The 23666-nt window shown below is 39.2% G+C and overlaps 1 protein-coding gene and 1 long non-coding RNA gene across 2 annotated transcripts; both read right to left on the reverse strand.

Moving 5' to 3' along the window:
- Positions 1 to 686: 686 nt before the first annotated feature.
- Positions 687 to 22357, reverse strand: LOC121721167. The gene is made up of 9 exons (XM_042107873.1): positions 22254 to 22357; positions 21678 to 21983; positions 15757 to 16065; positions 14028 to 14120; positions 13613 to 13938; positions 5304 to 5349; positions 1850 to 2173; positions 1495 to 1587; positions 687 to 1315 (listed from the first exon to the last, which is right to left on the reverse strand). The coding sequence occupies exons 1-9, from the start codon at positions 22294 to 22296 to the stop codon at positions 1155 to 1157; spliced, it is 1701 nt and encodes a 566-aa protein (XP_041963807.1). The 5' UTR covers positions 22297 to 22357; the 3' UTR covers positions 687 to 1154.
- On the reverse strand, positions 7723 to 8699 carry LOC121707200. The gene is made up of 3 exons (XR_006031264.1): positions 8621 to 8699; positions 7901 to 8516; positions 7723 to 7809 (listed from the first exon to the last, which is right to left on the reverse strand). It is a non-coding gene; the product is annotated as an uncharacterized LOC121707200 (long non-coding RNA).
- Positions 22358 to 23666: the final 1309 nt, after the last annotated feature.

Consider the following 23666-nt stretch of genomic DNA (forward strand, 5'->3'; position numbering starts at 1 on the left):
GAATAAGGTTACTCTGGTGCTATGCTTTATTATAAATCAGGCAGTGATCTCACGTTTACATGCAAGGGTTAAAACATTTTTTTGCCTTTGTTTGATCCAACTATTTTTATAAATATTTGAAATGGCCAGCTTTATGCTTTGAAATATGTACAGTATATCTCTAAAAGTGACTTATGGCTGCATTTAGAGATGCTATTTGAATTAATCTGATCCAGATAGGGGATTTGAATGACTATCACTTTATCTTCACTTTTGACTAAGTAATGCAAATGATCAACCAATATTAATGTGCATTTTTACAGCAGTATAATACAACTAATGAAGAAGATGGTCTTTAAAGAAATATTCCTGTAGAAGTATGGCATATTTGATCATTTCACAAAGCCACCATCTGCAATCATACAAGATATATTAAGTATTTTGCGGTCACATTTTTCAGGCAGCAGATAAAATTAGTATATTAGTTATCCAATAACAACTCCCTGATAATAAGTTTGTTTCATCCTTACAAAAAGGAGACCATTCATGTCAAGTATTGAAAACGTGTTAGCTTTGTCTGATCTGACATATTTCAGATATACGCATGAGAGGTGTTGGAATTTAACTGAATTTAACTGTATCTGAAAGCTGAAAGAATAGCATTTTATAATTAAGATTTCAGTTACATATCACCGATTTCACAGGTGATCATTTAAAACATTTTAATCCAGTTTAATGTCATCTTACATAGCCCAATCATTAGTTATTTTATTATTTCAGAAGAAGGTATAAAGCACAAAGTAGAATAATTTCCATATTCAATTTTACAATATTTTCTGTATTTCTAGCTATATTCATTATAAATTGGAGTAGTTGAAATTGAAAAGGTAAAGTATAGTATGCTAATTTACAAGATAATACAGCTGGACAAACCAGTATTAAGATGCCAGGTGCATATCACAGCATTACAAACTAATCAATAAGGATAACAAAAAACATTGGAGGAAATAGGCTAATGCACAGATCCTAATATATATTGAGACATTTAGAAAATGCTGTAGAAGTAGCTGTAAGTTGTCCAATTTGACATGACATGACACAAGCATTACAAAAAAAAACACTCATTCAAAAAGATCTTGTCAATATAGAATAAGCAAATCACTGCTCTTCTGGTATCAGGGAGCTCTCCTGTTGCCAGAGGGCTTGCCTCCCATCTTCCTTGTGCACAGGAAGTAGGAGACGGCACAGAAGTACACCATGCTTTTAAAAATCATCATAGTGTACACCCATGTTGCCAGATACAGACTGCGTGCTGCTCCAAAGAGCTCTGTAAGAGCTAAAAATGGGGGGGGGGGACATGACAAATGTGAAATACAATGTCCAAAATTACATTGGTTTTTACATATAAACAATATAATTTTCTCAGGGATAAATTTATTTATTTTTCCTTAAAAAAATGTATGTGGTTATTATTTTGTGAATTATTACAAAAGTAGTGGTTTCCAAGTACGTTACCATCTATGTTAGCTGTCTCATTTGTGATTTTGGCCGGTGGGCAGGTTTGTGTAATGGGTGTTTTTTGTGTCCCAGATCCCTGGTCTTCTGAGGCTTTAGACAAAGTGCATTTCACAATTCATAATTACATTTAAATCCACGTATCATAAATTACTATTTATAACATACTACATTAATTCTTTAATTACAATTATGTATAATTAAATGTTAAATCTTGGGCAAAATATTTAAATGATATGTCATATAGCCTTTTATAAAGCTTTTAGAAACTGCAAGTAAAGGATAAAGATTTCAAATGGCATAAGTACAACATTAATGCTAGTGCTAGCCAAAGCTGCATACATTAAAGCGGTACCTTTCTTTTCGATCTCAACACGTTCACTCTGCTGTGCATTCTTGTTGGCCTCGTGGGTGTAGGTACAGGCGTATTGGTTGTTCTTGGCCTTCTGCTGGTCAATGAGCATCATGCTGGTCCTTGTGTCGTCCTTGGAGAAGCTCCCTTCCAGCAACTCAAGCCCATCCTTTTTCACGTCAACCCATTGACCATTGGTCTTCTCCTGCCAGGTGAATCGGATTATATCTGGAAACATATCACTGGCGTGGCACAGAAAGGTGATTTTCTGTTCTACAGCTTTGGAGGTGGAGTAGACACTCACTTTAGGTGCACGGATGGCTCTCTCTGTGGTTTAAGACAAACAGCGGCTCATTGTTAGGAAACCAACTACAACATGCATGCAAAACAAATTATTTAAAACAAAAACAGACTGTCAGGGGCAGAATTTTTGTTTCAGTATTTTTTCACTGAATAAAAAAGCAGTGAAGAGAGTGCACATATACACCCAAATATCACACAAACATCAAAACATACACTTGAAATGCCATCTCACTACATGTTTTACAACAGTATCTCTAGACAAATAAAAATCCTTGAAAGATTGTAGCGTCCTCACCTGTCATTCCAGAATTTGTTATAAAAAAAAAAGCTTATTACCACTGAATGAACAACACTACAGCACTGTTGTCTGACTTCTTACCAGTGACAAATAGTCTTGTACCGCTTCCAAACCGTTTAACCCATACAGAGGTACACACTCATTGAGTTCAAGACAAATATTGTTCTGTATCACAATATTCCTCATTTAATAATCAATCTGTCACTAACATTTTCCTATTTCAATAGTTCACCTCATTTGTAGTAACAAACAGAAAAACTCAGAAAATGGTTTACTGCGTTTTTTCCACTTGATATGCAATATTAATATAATAAATAACCTGATAAAACACATAATAAAAGTGAAAACATGTACCCTTCCACCAAAAGCTCCTCCATAAAAACTTATTTTATGTGAAGCATTCTTTAGATCAGCACATTTAGACATGTGATTAACTGTTTCAATAATCCATTTCAGTAATCAAAATGGCATGTTTGGGATCTTACCAGTGACAAACAGTTGGGTTCCTGGCCCAAAGCGTATATGGAGGTACACGCTAACTGAATCCAACACGAATGCCAAAATGTTTTATATTACTTCGTATTATTCACTCTCAGAACAAACTGTCTTAAGATTTTGAATATTTTATCAGACTGGACCAATATTCAGTGTCAAGCTAATGAAACAAAACTCCTGACACATTTGTATGCACTGTATTTCTCATGCAAAATACAGAACATTTGAAACAGAATTCTTAGTTCATTGTATTCTTCAATATCTTAAGTTCAGACAGTGACAATAAACACATACAGTATACACAAATATCAAATTTGACACTTGGAAGATTAACACTATAGTTTCATCCCAGAATGTACTATGGAGAAACCGTTTCACACTCAATGAACAACACGGTACAATCAGCCCTATTTTACTAGTGACAAATAGTCTGGTACCTCTTCCAAATTGTTTCCAAATCCATCCAGAGGTACACACACACACAAGACAAATAGGACTCACATACTGATTATGAATATTTTTTTTAACTGAAATGATTGAAAAGCCTCCTACCAGTGACAAACAGTCTGGTTCCTTGCCCAAAGCGTTTAATATATCCAGAGGTACACAATTATTTAATCCAGCACAAATACCAATATCAATTGTGTTACTTATTAAAACATTCACTCTGAATACAAATTGTCTGAAGTTTCTGTAGTATTTGGAAATTGACAAATTTACAGGCTCAATCAATCAGATAACAATAATAGCTCCTACCACATTTGTACCTATATCCAATGGTCAATGTGATTTTCATGACAAAACTTCTCATGCATGCAAAACAAACAAAAAAAACATTAGGGACATAATTCTTGGTTCATTGTGTTTTTCCATAACTGAAGTCCAGAGATTAAATTGAATAACTTACAGCTATATCAAATATACGCATGTCAAAAAGTTTTAGCTCTAGTGTTTTCTCGTCTGTTGTCCGAGAATTCTTGTAAAGGTTTTATTTACACTATATGAATGAACAACTCGGTAGCATCAGCCCAATTGTACCAGTGACAAAAAGTCTGATACCTCTTCCAAACGGTTTCCAAACCCATCCAGAGGTACACACACACACAAGACAAATAGGATTCTTTATCACACTCATTATGAATATTATCTGCTTAACTGAAATTATTGAAATGGCATGTTTGACCTCTTACCAGTGACAAACAGTCTGGTTCCTTGCCCAAAGCGTTTAATTAATGAAGAGGTACACACTTATTGAATCCAGCACAAATACAGATATCAATTGTGTTACTTATTAAAACATTCACTCTCAATGCAAACTCTTTCAAGTTTCTGTAGTATTTGGAAATTGACAAACTTTCAGTGTCAATCAATCAGATATAGCAAAAACAGCTCCTACCACATTTGTACTTATACCCAATAGTCAATGTGATTTTCATGACAAAACTTCTCATGCATGCATAACAAATAAAAAACAATAGGAACAGCATTCTTGGTTCATTGTGTTTTTCCATAACTGAAGTTCAGAGAGTAAAGAGAATACAGCTATATCAAATATACTGTACGCATCTCAAAAAGTTTTAGTGATTTCTCGTCTGTTGTCCGAGACTTCTTCTAAAGGTTTTATTTACACTACATGAATGAACAACATGGCAGCGGCATTGATATCACTTACAATTAGGTTTAAATTAGGTCTAAACTAAGCTAATTTACTTATTAGAAAATTATCTGACTTCTTACCAGTGACAAACAGTTTGGTACCTCCTCCAAACCGTTTAATCCATCCAGAGGTACACACTAATTTTGATGCAAGCAAATAGTACTCTGCATGGCCATGCTTTTAAAAAAATCTTAATGCTAAAGTTTTGCCATTTTTTATTTATTTAATACATATTTAGTATCACCATATGGCTAATATAAAGCTAATCAGATTAAGATCACTAAGCATTTTACAGTAACGCTGATATCTACTGCTAATGAGGTCAGTGTTACAGCATAACTAACATGAAAAAGCACACACATGAACCACATGCTCACATTTAGATAGATAGATAGATAGATAGATAGATAGATAGAGATATTATGCAAGGCATTCTTTACATAATCATATCATTATATCTGGTTAAATGATAACATTATTGAAATGGCATATTTGGTATCTTACCAGTGACAAAACGTCTAGTTCCTGCCCAAAGAGTTTAATAGCATAGACATTAATCAAATTCAATACACATACTGATATGCATTATGTTACTTAACATCCACTCTCTGAACCAACTGGTAATTCTCTTGTATGTGTATCTATAATAAAAAACAAAGCTCTTGTGGTCCAGTGGTCTAGTATTTTAAAAGCATACTTCTCACCTGTCACATAAAGTCGTGTGCCCGATCCAAAGACTTTTCCGTTTCCCACAGTAACACACTCAACCCCAATAACTCAGCCAGCTTTATAACACACTTCAACATTTTACTTTCCCTAAAATTGAAAATCTTTGTCGCCAAAACCTGAAATACTGCTTATGGCAGTTCACCATTCCCTCTATCAATAAGAAGGTATAGAATTTGGAAGTTGACAAATTGTCAAGGTCAATCAATCAGATATAACAAAAACAGCTCCTACCACATTTGTATGGTCAATGTGATTGTCATTAAATACTTCTTATGGATGCAAAACAAAATCATCCAAAACAAATATATATATATATATATAAAAACATTAGGGACAGAATTATCGGTTCATTGTGTTTTTCAAAAACTGAATTTCAGAGGGTGAAGAGAATAACTTACAGCTATTTCAAATATACGCATGTCAAAAATATCAAATATACGCATGTCAAAAAGTTTTAGCTCTAGATTTCACACGTCTGTTGTCCCAGAATTTGTTGTAAGTTTTATTTACACTATGTAAATTAACAACAGCATTGATACCACTTACAATTAGGCCTAAACTAAACTAATTTACTTAGCCTATTGGAAAATTGTCGGACTTCTTACCAGTGACGAACAGTTTGGTACCTCTTCCAAACCGTTTAATCAAGTATCCAGAGGTACACACTAATTTAGATGCAAACAAATAGTACTCTGCATCGCCATGCTTTTTTAATGTTAACGATCCATTTCTAATCGGTCTTGAGATTTTTTATTTATTTATTTAAGACCTATTTAGTGCCACCATATGGCTAATATCATGCTAATCAGATTAAGGTCACTAAGCATTTTAACGCTGATATCTACTACTAATGAGGTCAGTGTTACAGTATAACTAACACGAAAAAACACACACATGAACCACATGCTTACATTTAGATAGACAGATATTATGCGAAGCATTCTTTACAATCATATCATTACACCTGATTGAATTATAACATTACTGAAATTACATATTTGGGATTTTACCAGTGACAAAAGTCTGGTTCCTGGCCCAAAGTGTTTAATAGCATAAACACTAATCAAATTCAATACAAATACTGATATGCATTATGTTACTTAACATCCACTCTCTGAACCAACTGATAAGTCTCTTGTATATGTATCTATAATAAACACAAAGCTCTTGTGGTCCAGTGGTCTAGTATTTTAAAAGCATACTTCTCACCTGTCACATAAAGCCGTGTGCCCGATCCAAACACTTTTACATCTCCCACAGTGACACACTGAACCACAATAACTCAGCCAGCTTTATAACATAGCAACTTCAACATTTTACTTTGCCCAAAATTGAAAATCTTTGTTGTCGCCAAAATCTGAAATATTGTTTGTGGCAATTCACCATTTCTTCTATCAAAAAGCTCTACTATGATATAAATGAGGTTGACAGCTACACCAGCTACTAATATGTGTAACAGACACAGTACAGTGTACTTTGAGTCATCAACATCATTATTTGAAATCATACATACATAGTAAATTTTGCCAATTCCAAAAATTGGCAAGACAGCTTCATATGTTTTCATGTTTCATACCTGTAACAGAGTCGGGTGCCTGATCCGAATGTAACAAGGTGATACACAGGAAGGGCCAAGGGGCCAATCACAGTAGCCTGACTACGCCACCCTAAAGAGTCAGGGAATCTTTAAGAGCTTGTTCCGCTTTCAGGTTCGTAACTACACGGTGGAGACATGAATTCCAGAAAAACAATATTTATTAAGACAAAGGTTGGGAAGTGGGGATCTGAGGGTGGCAACTATGGACGTCCACACAAATATTTTACATGCAAGCATAAAGAAAAGCTCACCTATTACACAGCAAAGGCACACCGCAAAGCGATAAGCAATACACAAAACCACACGTATGCTTAGACTAGCCCCCCTCAGAGCCACCTCCCTACTAAAACATAAAAGTTACAAACAGAAGGACAAGACAGACAACAAAAACCAAACATAAAATAACCAAAGCAAAACCAAGACAAGACAAGACAGCAGCACGACCCATGTTCCCCATCAGCATGACTGCTGCCTAAAAGAACAGAACACAGAAGATTAAACAATGAAAACACCACAATATACATAACATAAAACCACAAATGTTTATGGGGAGACAGCATACCTGACGGTAGCAGACAGAGGCTACACCAGTGGAGTCTACATTGCTACTGGCTGCTGCCCCTCTTAAGTAGCGCTCCACTGGCACTCCACTTTCTCTGCTGAAAAGTCATTTCTCTGTGGATGGCTGGTGTCTGCAGTTGGAAGCCCTCTACTGTCTATGAACAGTATCCTGCTGAAAGGCTCTCCATCTTTCTTTTGGTACCAATGGATATAATTGCCAGAGGACAAATCAGTTACTCCGCAGCTGATGAACACACTTTTGCCTCGGCTTTTGACCCATGATAATCGGTCTTGGTACAGTTTCAGATCTCCCATAGCTACAGCTGTAAACAAGGGGGGGGGGGGGGGGGGGAATCGGATTAATGAACAATTATTGGGCTACATAACTGGTTCAATAATGTAGCAAATACTTACATATAAACACAGTGTAAAACACCACGGATGTGCTGGGAGGCATGATTCTCAGCATGTTGAGAGAATGAAACTAGAGACCCTCCTGCACGAAATACCGAGAAGTTCCTGTATGCAAAAAAGTTTCCGTTCGAAAGTTTTGTTGGGTAACTTCCAGGCAGTGTCTTGTACTGACTTGATATGTTACTTGGAGAAGTGAAGGACTCGCACACACCGTTGTCATGATATTAAGGTGAGCTCTTTGGTCTCTCTGTTATAGCGCCTGCAAATTTTGTGAGTGTATTTGCTGTCAGAGAATCATCGTGTCCACTCCAGACTGCGCAATAGTACTTTGCCTGGTTGCCAGTGTCTTCAGTGGCAATTATAAGAGTTGATTTCTGGCCACTTTTAGACGCGCCAAATTGTTTCGAAACCCAATCGTCTCTTTTAGGTTCGTGTTTGCCTTGTGGGAAATGTAAGAGTCGGACAGGAACATTCCCATCTTTTTCCACGTACCAGTGCAGTGTATGGAACTCCAAAGGAAAGTAATTCTGGTCCACCTCGCAGTCTATGAGCGCAGTTCTCTTTCTCCTGGACACAGCCACTGGTTTCTGGTTGATGACTTGCTCAGATGTGAAACCTGCTCAAAAATATATAAAAGAAGTTACAGTACATTAGCCTAGTTGTGAAATGAGTTTCCAACTGATACAATCTGAAGCTTATGTTCTTAAAGTAGGCTATTACCGAACAAGAAGACAATTAAAACCGAAAGTTTTGCCATTGTTCTCGGACGCAACGTGATAGTACTAGGCCTAAATGTCCAACTGAACTGAACGAGGAAGTGTATTTTTTCTCTGATGACGGGTGGAGTTTGACAAACGTTTTGTAACCTTCTAGAATACCACGGCAGTCATAGCAGAATGAGGATGAGTTTTTTTCTGGATCTTTTTATCTGCCTGCCTGTAGAAATAAACTATGGGCCCAAATGAGATGCAATTCATACGGCAATAGAACTCGCTGTCCATGGTCCTGAATCATGTTTTTGAATTTCTGTGTTTCATTCTCTTGTGATAGATAGATAGATAGATAGATAGATAGATAGATAGATAGATATATAGATAGATACTTTATTGATCCCCAAGGGGAAATTCAAGGTTGTGGTAGGCCTACACCCACAGTCACGACCTAACATTTTGGCAGTGACACATATTTTGTATTTCACAAATTTTGCTGCTTCAGTATTTTTTGATTATTTTTTTCTCGTTTGTATCTGACTAATCTGACTCATCTGCAATCGTTAATGTATGCACTCAATACATGGTCGGGCTCCTTTTGCACAGATTACTGCATCGGTAATTTGGTATGGAGGTAAGTATAAGTATAAGTATACTCTTTTGATCCCGTGAGGGAAATTTGGTCTCTGCATGTATCCCAATCCGTGAATTAGTGAAACACACACAGCACACAGTGTACACACAGTGAGGTGAAGCACACACTAATCCCGGTGCAGTAGGCCACAGCCGCCCCTAGTAGGCCACAGCCGCTATTCAGCTATGGAAGCACAGGCTGCTTTGATGGAGGCCTTAAAGTTCAGGTCAGACTAGTTGTCTGGCCAATAAAGCACAGTAATACCATGGTCAGCCAACCAGTTACTAGCAGTCCTGCTGGGAAAGGAATCGGCATCTCTATAAAGCTTGTCAGCAGATGGAGGCATAAAGTGCTCTAAAATCTGGTAGATGGCTGCATTGACTCTAGACTTGATAAAACACAGTGGACCAACACCAGCAGATTGTGCACCTATTCCTACCACACTTTTCCCTTCCAGTCAACTTTCCATTAATATGCTTTGATGAAGCACTCTGTGAGCCTACCCTTTCAGGAATGCCCTTCTGTGGTTTACACCCTTGTAGAGTGTGTCAATGAGTGTCTTCTGGACAACTGTCAAGTCAGAAGTCTTTCCCATGATTACGGTTGTGTTAACTGGAGGAAACCAACATTTGTGTATTATAACCTCTTTGTTCTAATATTTTGAGATGCTTATTTTTGATTTCCATGAGCTGTAAGTCATAATCATCGAGATTAAAACACAAAATGGCTTGAAATATCTCACGTTATTGTATGTAATGAATCTAGAACATATGAAAGATTCACTTTTTGAACTAAATTATGGAAAGAATTGACTTTTCCACGATATACGGTACAAATTGTATAAGACCTGTATACTGAAGAACAATCACAAGCATTTCAGCTGCACGTCTGTCTGTGGTGGTCACAAGCATTTCAGCTGCACGTCTGTCTGTGGTGGTCACAAGCATTTCAGCTGCACGTCTGCCTGTGGTGGTCACAAGCATTTCAGCTGCACGTCTGTCTGTGGTGGTCACAAGCATTTCAGCTGCACGTCTGTCTGTGGTGGTCACAAGCATTTCAGCTGCACGTCTGTCTGTGGTGGTCACAAGCATTTCAGCTGCACGTCTGTCTGTGGTGGTCACAAGCATTTCAGCTGCACGTCTGCCTGTGGTGGTCACAAGCATTTCAGCTGCACGTCTGTCTGTGGTGGTCACAAGCATTTCAGCTGCACGTCTGTCTGTGGTGGTCACAAGCATTTCAGCTGCACGTCTGTCTGTGGTGGTCACAAGCATTTCAGCTGCACGTCTGTCTGTGGTGGTCACAAGCATTTCAGCTGCACGTCTGTCTGTGGTGGTCACAAGCATTTCAGCTGCACGTCTGTCTGTGGTGGTCACAAGCATTTCAGCTGCACGTCTGCCTGTGGTGGTCACAAGCATTTCAGCTGCACGTCTGCCTGTGGTGGTCACAAGCATTTCAGCTGCACGTCTGCCTGTGGTGGTCACAAGCATTTCAGCTGCACGTCTGTCTGTGGTGGTCACAAGCATTTCAGCTGCACGTCTGCCTGTGGTGGTCACAAGCATTTCAGCTGCACGTCTGCCTGTGGTGGTCACAAGCATTTCAGCTGCACGTCTGCCTGTGGTGGTCACAAGCATTTCAGCTGCACGTCTGTCTGTGGTGGTCACAAGCATTTCAGCTGCACGTCTGTCTGTGGTGGTCACAAGCATTTCAGCTGCACGTCTGTCTGTGGTGGTCACAAGCATTTCAGCTGCACGTCTGTCTGTGGTGGTCACAAGCATTTCAGCTGCACGTCTGTCTGTGGTGGTCACAAGCATTTCAGCTGCACGTCTGTCTGTGGTGGTCACAAGCATTTCAGCTGCACGTCTGTCTGTGGTGGTCACAAGCATTTCAGCTGCACGTCTGCCTGTGGTGGTGACCGCTGCTACTTTCTGCACATCTTTAACATCAGCCTCAGTCTGGAGAGAGTCCCAATCCTGTCTGCGGAAGGCTTCTTGTGTGGGTCCTGTCCCCAAGATAGCACACCCCAGAGAGTCCAGTCACTTTAGACCAGTGGCTCTGACATCATACCTGATGAAGAGCATGGAGAAGATTGGTCCTGAATCACCTCTGTTGACTGGAGGGCAGTGAGCTGGACCCCCTCTAGTTCACATATCGACCTAGGGGTCGGTGTGGAGGATGCAATAGTCTTTCTGCTCCACCGTTCTCTCTCTCACCTGGAGTGTACTGGGGGCTCTGTTAGAGTCATGTTTTTTGACTTTTCCAGTGCGTTCAATACAATCTGGCCGGCACTATTGGAGGGGAAGTTGGAAGGAGCGGGAGTCGACTGTCATCTTGCTGCCTGGATCATCAACTACCTCACCAACAGACCACAGTATGTGAGGCTACGTGGCTGTGAGTCGGATGTAGTGGTCTGCAGTACGGGTGTCCCACAAGGCATAGGGCTCTCCCCCTTTCTCTTCACCCTGTACACTTCAGACTTTCAACACAACACAGACAGCTGCCATCTCCAGAAATTCTCTGATGACACAGCCATTGTTGGCTGTGTTAAAAAGTGGAATAATCATCTGGAGTGCAGGGGAGTCATCACCAGATTTGTTGAATGGTGTGGAAACAACCATCTTCAGATGAACACCAGTGAGACAAAGGAGATGGTGATTGACTTCAGTGGTAAGGCACCACCAGTTGCACCAGTGAACATCCAGGGAGTGGACATTGAGGTGGTATCAGTCTGCAAATACCTGGGTGTTCACCTTAAGAATAAACTGGTCTGGTAACATAACACAGATGCCCTGTATAAGAAGCGCCAAAGTAGTCTCCATCTGCTGAGAAGACTGAGGTCTTTTGGTGTGTTCAGTTTTGTTGTGGACGGACTTTTTATGACACAGTCGTGGCATCAGTTTTTAAAAATTTATTTTTTTATGCTGTAGTCTGTTGGGGCTGTGGGTTCTCTGAGAGCGACAGGAAGAGGCTAAATAAGCTGGTGGGAAGGGCCGGCTCTGTCCTAGGCTGCCAACTAGAGCCTGTTGAGGTGGTTGGGGTGTATGTGTAGGACCACTTTGCCTCAACTTATTTGTAAAACCCTAAGGCGTGTACATCTATGCCGCTATGGCATGTTGTAATCACTGAGTGATTCTTTAGGTGTGCTTGTATGCTGGACATATTGTATACAATTTTCTTTTACTTTTTTATTTATGCATTATTGGGCTGTGGGATTTAATAAAGTCTTATCTTATCTTAAATTCTTATCTCATATTAAAAATTACTGGTCTCTAAGCATAACTCTCTTTAAGAAAACCCATGTGGGGGCAGCTGTGGCCTACTGGTTAGCGCTTCAGACTTGTAACCGGAGGGTTGCTGGTTCGAACCACGACCAGTAGGCATGGCTGAAGTGCCTTGAGCAAGGCACCTAACCCCTCACTGCTCCCCGAGCGCCGCTGTTGATGCAGGCAGCTCACTGCGCCGGGATTACTGTGTGCTTCACCTCACTGTGTGTTCACTGTGTGCTGAGTGTGTTTCACTAATTCACAGATTGGGATAAATGCAGAGACCAAATTTCCCTCAAAAGAGTATAAAAAAAGTGAAAACTTGGCAACACGGCAAGCCTTTCAAAGGCTCATGGAAACACAGTGAAATGGTGACACCAAAGCATCCCATGTGTTCATTCATTTGCCTTCCTGGTTCAGTACTTTGGTGCTTCACATTGATCATACATGATTCATTTTCAAATTCATCACTGTGGCAAAATATTTCAGTTCAACGTTATAACATTGTGTTTGAAAAGTTTTAAATTTCATGTTTTGTGATTTCGTAACTGTGGCAACTATCTTTTGCTTTTTTCACAGTATAAATGCTTACCTTACGTAATTAAATTAGATAAAATGACTGTTCAATTAGAATGATTGTTTGAGCACAATACGGTTGTGTTTCATTCAAAACTAGACTGTTTTATGTCATTGTAACATAATATGGTTTGATAAATTGGACAGCCCTGGCTTTTCCTTTTTTTACAGTATATGTATAATTGATTAGAAAACACAGCACGGAGCACAGAAAGGAGGTGGCTTGCTCAGAATCACACACTGTGCCTTTAATTCCCAAGGTGTTTTAAAGAAGCACAATGAAAGAATTGGCTCCTCAAGGTCAATATTCAACGCCATTTTAGGCACATTGGCAATATCAGAATTTTTTTCTTCATATTATAAGTCAGTGTAGCATCAGAATGAGTTTGAAGGCATTAAGGTGAAAGAACAGCACTGTGTTGCTTTAAGCCTAAAACAGTGGGATTGTGCACTCACTGCACACCTCATATCACCCCTCTAGGCTACAGTGGCAGATTTTGTTTGAGCTTCCTTTGAAAACCAGCACTGTGTCTCCGCTCCACACCGCGCAGTAGTAGACATCATTGTCATTGGAGGCGGTGGTGGTAGATATGGTCAGAGTGGACGTTTGTTTAGATTTCGATGCAGTGACCGAACCTGCCACGCCGTCATCTTTTTCAACAGTGCTGCTGCCTGCTGTGAAGTGAAGGAGCCGTGTAAAAGCTTCCCCCTCTCTCCATTTGTACCAGTGCAAGGGGTTAGTGTCCAGAGGAACAGAGCTGTCCACCTCACATTTTATCCGGGCAGCTCTTCCCAGCTTGACCACAGTCCAGATCTTTGGGTATGTCACACTTGTCCCTGTGTCACCTGATGTGAAGCCTGGGGAAAATGGAGCACAAAAAGGACAACTGTTATTGAAACGAACCTGCAAGGATGGCAGAGAGTGTGACATTATGTGAAAAGCTTACCAAAAAAGATCAGAAAGAAGATGGCTGTGAGCTCTGACATTGTAACAAAGCAAGCTCCTCTTTGTGTTAGAGGTGGTGTTAAGATCTGTGGTTCTGTTCAACAAAGACATGAGGGGAGGAGTGCTTGTTCTGCCCACCCCAACTGTACACATCTTAAGAGAAAGAATTACACTGCTTGAAACATGCACTAGTAAAAAAACCCTCTGATTTAACACATTTTGACAGAAAACTGATTTAATCCTGATGACTGGGGTTGAATTGCTTTTCTCAGCAAAGCTCATTTAGACAATATTTACTTTTCATTCTTCATAAAACGGAATGATTCACTTTTCATTCTTCATAAAACTGAACGATGACTGGTATGAGTTGCTGTCAGTTGTTTTCAAGGTGGTTACCCACATCCTTGATGTAGTATGATATGAATGTGATCCAAACAGTATGAAATAACTGTTGTATGAAGGCTTCGACCAGTCAATAAGAGGCTGGAAGAAAGTCCCAGCTTGATGCATTGTCTTCTTTTCGCACATTAAGCTCTGGTGCCCCCTATATGTTGGCAAGAGCTGCTGCACGTAGTGCTGGGTTTGAGTTTTTCTGTTGGCATGTGGTCAGAAAGAAGTCTCTGATGACTTCAAAGAATGAAACACTTAAAAGAATGAAATAAAACCACAGAATGTAGGCTATATTGAGGCAAGAGAGCTTTTACAAAGCCTTATTGGAAAGTTTTTCACTTCATTGCCTTCATTTTACCTTTGTACCTTTGTACTCAAATATAGCAATTAAACAGTTATATGCTTGGTGTGTGTTGTTATATATGCTGATGGATTGTCATTTTAACAGACAATTTTAACAGACAAACTTTGACAAAACACTGCTGTTCTTATGCATAGTGTAAAACTTGAACCAAATGTTCTTCTGAGGAATCCTCAAGGTAAATATCTTTCCATTTTTTGCTACTCTTAATAACACAGATGCTGATGTATGTTTATTCCTTAACATTTACACAGACAGTTGCACATTTATATTTGGATAGGCACAGTTGTTCAAACTACCAGGATCATTTCAGTATGGGAAAAGTACATGTCTTATTTGAGGTGTATTAACATTGAGCTGAATGTACTTTAACTTATTTTGGTGTTCTCTCAAATCTTTGTTTGACCAAATATTGATTTGGGTTTTTATGTCGGCTAGATGCTGAGTCACTCATTTGCAGGTCATTATTACCAATGTAAGGTTAAGACTGCATCATGTTGGGAAACTAGACTGAGTTTCTTTTTTTTTGCAAGATGATTTCAAGTTCTCATATACATTTTTAGCATATTTTGGCCTAAATGCTTTATGGTGTTTGCTGCATGAGGTCATTAAAGCTGCACTGCATGGGTAGAACAGTGACTTAATTTATGCACACACATTTCTTAAGCATGCACATGTTTTCTTTTACTCTGTTTTATTGAAGAGTGATGTTCCTGAATATAGAAAGAGTGTTGATTGTGTTAATCTATGATGCAGGTGAATAGTGGAATCGTAAGTAGGGAGTAATATGCAGATGGGATCTTAAAAAATAAATAAAAATAACTATGATTGTTCAGACACAAAAACATGGCAATATTCAGTTTGTTGAAAGTGACTTATAAAATGTGAACTTTTTTGATTTCCCTGAGATGAATCTCTGGTTTTATGTCAGCACATCCTGCTACTAGTTTTTGTGCGTGCTGCTAACATTAATTCTGACTGTGGGAGGAATCCTCATCCCAGCATGCACAGTAGTACACTGCAGCATGAGAGGCCTTCAACTGTGGGATTTTTAGAGTGAATTTATTTCTTTTTTTCTCTGCTTTGAACTCCTGATAACCAGGGTCATTTGTTTTGGCTCCAGAGCTTATATCTACGTACAGGATTCTCTTAAAGCTCTCTCCCTCCTTTTTCTGATACCAGTGGATGTAGTCCCAACACCCAGTTCCATAAGTGCAGTGAATTGAGACCTCTTTCCCCACAGCTGCAGACACACTGATCTCCTGATTGAGTTCCACAGCCCCCACCACTGAAAAGAAAGACGTTAAGGTCAGTGTGTAGAAATGCCTGTGTGTTTCAATCCAAAATTATTTCAGTTGTATTGTTCTTAATCCAAAAATGTTGCATGCGCACATCCAGAAACAGGTGCAGGATAGAAAACTATTGCCTTAGAAAATCTCAAGGAATATCCGCACACCAGCTCCTCTTTTACTTGTTTATTTGAAGTATCACCAGAAGTTACGTTTTGAGCCTCACACTCTTCATTAGACAGTTGTAAATAATTATGATATTCACAAACTAAAACTCCCTAAGTTCAGCATCGCAGGCCACATTAACATCATACTGACATACACATTTTACTCAGTATTTGGCTCTAACATCAACTGTATTTTCCAAAAAGGGTACACATAGAGAAATTATTTACAAACTATATACAGTAGATATATATAGATCTCTATAGATTCCATCATATTTAATCTCACCTGTGATGAGAACAGAACACACACATAGAAGAGGTAGACCCATGGTGTTCTAAAGTGTTCCAAATGCAAAGATGGAAATACACCAGATACTGTATTAATTTTAACGTACATCAAATGCAAGGACTAAAAAACACCAGATATGTGAAAGCCGTTGATGATATTAGCTCTACAGATATGTAGAGGAGGAGGAGTTGTGGTTTGATACTTTGCTGCCAGCCAATCAGAGTGGTTGAAAATAGTAATTTCAGTAATTCATCCTGTGGTAGTAGCTACATGCACAACAGTGAATGTTAAATTATTATATTTCATATGAAGGATTGAAGAGGTAAATGCTTTTCCATTTTCCATTGTTCTGTACCATAAATCAAGAAGCAGATGGCAATCCATGCAATCCATATCATTGTATACAGATGCTTGCAATATTCTATTTGGATATTCTTACTGTCAGAAGAACCCCCAGATGCTCAGGTACTCATTTGAAGGTTCTGTGGTATTGCAGCTTTCTTGTTCAGACAGGCTGCTGCAAGCTTAATATTGCAACGGCATGAAAACTAAATTTGGGGAGATATAAACAATGTTATTACAATTGGTATATTTCAAGCTGGACTGATTGGTTTGATTGTTGATTTTGTTCATCTATGATGCAGAATACAGAATACTGAATCACTCGGCGGCCATATTGCAACGCTTTTTGAGCACTTATCGGGCATCTATTTTGGCAGACATGCGCGTGCGCAAGGCTTCACGACACCAACCTTGCTCCAGTGGCGAGATCACAACACATGATTGGCACTATGTCTTCACAACACACCACATGATTAGCTCAATGTCTTCACAACACACCACATGATTAGCTCAATGTCTTCACAACACACCACATGATTGGCTCAATGTATTCACATGTCAACGTTTTGCAGTGGAAGGGGTGGGATATGTGTAGACAACTGCCATATTGGCATACAAACTAACCCCATGCATTTCTATGGAGGATTATTTGAGTGCTGTGTCTCCTCATTAAAAAAAAAAGTCTCTGCCTTTACTCTACACTTGGTAAATTAAACAACATCAATTGTATTTTGAAGTGAACGCAGCTGTATTTTCCAAAAGGGGTACTTGTAGAGAACTGCTTTACAAAGTATTATTCCATCAGATTTCAGCTCACCTGGGGGTAGATCCATGGATCCGATGGGCGTGCCTTAGCGCTGACTCAGCCTCAGGAGAGGGTGCTCGTCATCCAATACCGTCCATGCAGAGATGCCTTAGCTTTCACCAGTGGTGGAATGTAACGAAGTACAAATACTTCGTTACTGTACTTAAGTAAATATTCCAAGTATTTGTACTTTACTTAAGTAGAATTTATAGTGCATACTTTTGACTTTTACTTCATTACATTTTACAGCAATTATCTGTACTTTTACTCCGCTACATTTTTACAACACCATCGTTCCTTTTTACCATACATTTTATGATCAGATTTTTTTTCTCTCTGACAAACACGTTTGTTTTACCAGGGGGCGGGGTTGCTACCACAGGTTCTGGAGCGCTACGTGCCCAGCTTCTAAATCTTTGAAACATAAGTTTCTAGTCTAGACCAGGCAAAGCGTGAGCTTGTAGCCATCTGCATTCGGTAGGCTATGTTCACCAGACCCATGGCTACACTGGACATGCAACTGTGTTCTGTGCCTTTCTCTGTCTGTTATCTGCAGCGTTAGGGCCTCCTCTCCGATGAGATTGCTATCCGCGGATCAGCGAAGTTACAGGCTATGCCCATGCTTCTGTCACACGTCTGATCATTTGCGGCACAAATAAATGGTAGACTATTATAGAACCGCTGGCCGGAAAAAAAACGTAGCATTTTCCAGATTAGAAAATATTTCTTAATTGTGTGTGATCAAATAAAGAGGCATAGCCTACAATTGGGGGGGTAGAAATGTGAGCGCTCATTCAATGTCTATGTGCGTCTGCGCAAGTGAAACTGAACCTAATCATAAAGACACCTTTCTCAGCAACTTTTCTGCTCAATCTGCAGAATTGGCATTAAGATCCACCCGACGTTTCCCTGGTCTACCCCGTTAAACTTCAGGCTCTCGTGTTTTGCTGAATGATATACTCAGCAGATCACCCTAGTAGATAACCAGAATTAGTCTCTAGAATTGTAGGTCAGAATGTAAACTGGGCCACAGATGGCACAATTGCATTAGCTTAAAACTATCTAGTCGAATATAGCCTAACCTAAAACTAGCTTAATTAAAATGCCACAGCCCATACTATTTTTTCTTTTAGAATATAGATATTAAGAGAATAAATCATTATGCAAATACTTTTACTTTTAATACTTAAAGTACATTTAAAAGCAGGTACTTTTTACTTTTACTTAAGTAGGGTTGTCATTGTGGTACTTTTACTTTTACTAAAGTAAATATTTCTCTGTGTATTTGTACTTTTACTTAAGTACTGAGATTCAGTACTTCCTCCACCACTGGCTTTCACTCATGATGAAAGTACAGTGGAAAAGCTTTTGATTGGTGGATAACGTTAGTCCACACAAGTACAACACACAGAGTAAATGTGATGGACTCATTTTCTCAAGTCAGTCTTGAAAGGGAGCGGGCGTTGGTCTTACTTCAGGGAGGTTGTCCCCAGTGCTGGCTGGGTTGGGGTCAGGGCTGATTTTTAACGGTGTGGCAAGATGCTGACCATCTTTCTTTTTGTGCTATAGTAAGAAAATCAACAAAATTGTCTGTGTATACTGAATATGCTGACATTTTTATTTTTTACACAGATGCCAGTTTAAACTGAATAGTCCAGTTGAGATGCACTAGCTCATTCAACTGTTGGCATGTGAATCATTATATGTAGCCTAGTCCTAGCTTATATAGCCTACTTTCCTTAGTGCATAAGAATTACTACATAGAAGAGTGTGTGGGTTTTATGTACAGGATGTTTCTGATGGTGATCACTGTGGCAGAGACCCAGCAGGCGCAGTAGTACATGGCTGAGTGAGACGTCTTCACTTGAGGGATTTTCAGTAGAATTTGGTCTGAGCCTTGTGCATGTACAACATTCTCTGGAAACCTTCTCCATCCCCATTCCAGTCGTGTATGTGCATGTTATCACTACTGATTTGCCCAGAGGTTTGGTCACTGAGACCTTCTGTTCAAACATGCTGGCTGCCTCCCCTGTAGAAAGAAAGAAGAGTTATAAACATATATCCTCAAAATAAAAAATAAAAAAACCACACCCTGTGGAAAGGTCTTACTTAGAGTTATGATATTCATAAATGCATTTTTAAACTTTTAGAACAACTTGACAACAGATTGACTCCATACCTATAGATATCAGAAGAGTGATATACACATTAAAGTTCATTGTTTTTCAGGGTGACATCTGTCTTGGGTAGAGTGAGTGTTGAGTTTGGAGCTACAAACAGGTGACTGTGAGCTGTGATGTAAAGCATGATATTGATATATATATATATATGATAAGTGCAACCAAATGCTCAAAGGGAAGTGTGTATGTGGGTGGGTGTGCTTGTGAATCAGTATAAGATACACATATTTTCATTTATTGCCTACTCTGCATACTAGTGAATTCATTTTTGTATTGGAAACTGGAGATTTGTCGGGTTTATGCAAAGATGCAAAAGTAAGGATTTTCCAGAAAAAACAATGGACTTGAACTCCTGGTCAGGATCTTTAGTTTTGTACGTTCCATATTCTCCTAATGGCCGTCCCTCCTTTTATAAAAAAACAACCACTAAATATCTGAAGTATTTCAAACATCCCATACGGGCAGTTTCAGAGACTCCGACGAATCTGTGACTCAGACAATGATTTTGAAGTTCAGTCAACTGACATGTATGAACGTTTTAAATAAAGGGGCTACAAGGACAAAACATTGAACCGTGCATTGACTAAAACAAAATCAACTGAACGAGCCAACCTCTTCAAACCCAAACCCAAGAAACCTGTGAGTAACAGAACCTTTTGCTCCCTACAGTACAGTAACCAAACCAACAAAATCAAACAAATCATCAAAAGCAACTGGGACATCTTACTGAGTGACACTGCTCTGGCCCCTGTCTTCGCTGAACCCCCCCAGTTTACTGTGAAAAGGGCCCGTACCCTCAAGGATAAGTTGGTAAGAAATTACATCTCTGCTCCCAAACCAAAAACGTTCCTGACCAAACCCACAGGCACTTTTCAGTGCGGCGCCTGTAGACACTGCCCACACATCAACAAGTCAACCACCTTCATGAATGCACCTGGTACTAAATCTTTGCATTGTAAACAATTTGCCAATTGCAACTCTACTCATGTCATATATCGTCTTGACTGCAAGTGTGGCTGTTTCTACATTGGCCTCACTAAGAGGAGACTGAGGGACCGCTTTGGAGAACATAAGTATGCAATCAAAAACAAAAATTTGAACTATCCCATCGCCAAACACTTTCAGTCCTCCTCACATTGTAACCCTACAAAACTTAAAGTAATGGTCATTGAGGTCATCCAAAAGGACATCAGGGGTGGGGATAGACTGAGAACATTGGCCCAGAGAGAATCCTTTTGGATTGACACCTTAGAGGCAGTGAACTTTCCTGGACTGAATGAGGAACTGGACTTTTCTGTGTTTTTATGAGAAAAACCTGATATGTACTTAGTTTACTGAACTGTAACATACTCATTGTTTCCTGCTGTTCCACTGAGGTGTATGTGAGGGATCTGCCACTCACAAGGAACTACATGGGTTTTTTGACTGTTTCTTTGTCCTAAGCATGGCTGTGCTAATGTTAGTGATGCTTTGTACATTGGTATTGTCTTAACTACACATCAACTTGAAACATGGTATGTGTAGTGCTCTAGTGGTATTTAACTTTAACATGTCATGTTGTGTCATTTTGTCTCTATGTTTTGTTGTGTCAAATTTGTGTCAAACCAGTCACGTGATTGGATCACATGACTTTTTGGACTTTAAAAACACACCTGTTTGATACTGTTTTAATCAGCCCTGAAGAAGGTCGCACGCGACCGAAACGCATCGGCTTGATGTCCCACTCAGAAAAATAAAGGACTTTTAACTTTACTTCAGACGTGCCTCGGACCCTCTCTCTGACATCCTGCTACTAGTTTTTGTACAGGCTGCTAACAGTAATTCTGACTGTGGGAGGAGGAATCCCAGCATGCACAGTAGTACACTGCCGCATGAGACGACTTCAACTGCGGGAATTTTAGAGTGAATTTATTTCCTTTTTTCTCTGCTTTGAACTCCTGATAACCAGGATCGTTTGTTTTGATTCCATCACTTATTTTAATGTACAGGATTCTCTTAAAGCTCTCTCCCTCCTTTTTCTGGTACCAGTGGATGTAGTCCCAACACCCAGTTCCATAAGTGCAGGGAATTGAGACCTCTTTCCCCACAGCTGCAGACACACTGATCTCCTGATTGAGTTCCACAGCCCCCACCACTGAAAAGAAAGACATTAAGGTTAGTGTGTAGAAATGCCTGTGTGTTTCAATTTAGAGATGGTTTCAGTTGTATTGTCCTGAAAATAATGATGATGTTCACAAACTAAAACTCCCCAAGTTTAACTTCAAATAAACATCAGAGATATTGACCACATGCTTTACTCTATCCTTGGCTGTAACATCAACTGTATTTTCCAAAAAGGGTACACATAGAGAAATTATTTACAAACTATATAGATCTCTATAGATTGAATCATATTTGATCTCACCTGTGATGAGAACAGAACACACATATAGAAGAGGTAGACCCATGGTGTTCTAAAGTGTTCCAAATGCAAAGATGTAAATACACCAGATACTGTATAAATTTTAATGTGCATCAAATGCAAGGACTCCAGATATGTGAAAGCCGTTGATGATATTAGTTCAGATAGATATATATATAGATAGCTCTACAGGTGTGATGTGTAGAGTAGGAGGAGTTGTGGTTTGATATCAACCTTGCTGCCAGCCAATCAGAGTGGTTGAACAGGACATTCTCAGTAATTCCTCTTGTGGTGGGAGCAACATGCACAAAAATGTGTCGCTAAATGACACAATGTGTCGCTAAATGACACAATGTGTCGCTAAATGCTTATAGTTCATATGAGAGATTCAGGGGTAAATATCTTTCCATTTTTCTTTGTATTATGAATGACACAGATGTCAATGTGTATGTTTTCCTTACCATTTACACAGACATTTGCACATTTATATTTGGACAGGCACAGTTGTTCAAACTCTCAGGATCATTTCAGTATGGGAATACATGTCTTATTTGAGGTGTATTAACATTGAGCTGAATGTGTTTTAACTTATTTTGGTGTTCTCTCAAACAGATCTTTGTCTGACCAAATACTGATTTGGGTTTTTATCTGCGCTAGATGCTGAGTCACCTATTGGCGGGTCATTATTACCGATGTAAGGCTAAGATTGCATTATGTTGTGAAACTAGAGGTTTTTTTTCTCAAGATGATTTCAAGTTCTCATATACATTTTTGGCATATTTGGGGCTAAATGCTTTATGGTTCTCATATACATTTTTGGCATATTTGGGGCTAAATGCTTTATGGTGTTTGCTGCATGAGGTATTTAAAGCTGTACTGCCTGGGTAGACCAGTGATTTCATTTATGCAGACACATTTCTTGAGCATGCACGTTTTCTTTTACTTTGTTGTATTGAAGAGTGATGAGTGTTGATTGTGTTAATCTATGATGCAGGTGAATTAAGTAGGGAGTAATGTGCACATGGAAACAAACCAAAAAAAAACCTAACTAGGATAGTTCAGACACAAATATGGCAATATCCAGTTTGTTGAAAGTGACATAAAATGTTGAAAGTGACATAAAATGTGAACTTGTTTGCTTTCCCTGAGATGAATCTCTGGGTTTATATCAGCCCATCCTGCTACTAGTTTTTGTGCAGGCTGCTAACAGTAATTCTGGCTGTGGGAGGAATCCTCATCCCAGCACGCACAGTAGTACACTGCAGCATGAGAGGACTTCAACTGTGGGATTTTTAGAGTGAATTTATTTATTTTTTTCTGTGTTTGGAATGCCTCATAACCAGGGTCATTTGTTTTGGCTCCAGAGCTTATAACTACATACAATATTCTCTTAAAGCTCTCTCCCTCCTTTTTCTG

This window comes from Alosa sapidissima, chromosome 1 (assembly GCF_018492685.1).
Source record: "Alosa sapidissima isolate fAloSap1 chromosome 1, fAloSap1.pri, whole genome shotgun sequence".
Taxonomy (NCBI): Eukaryota; Metazoa; Chordata; class Actinopteri; order Clupeiformes; family Clupeidae; genus Alosa; species Alosa sapidissima.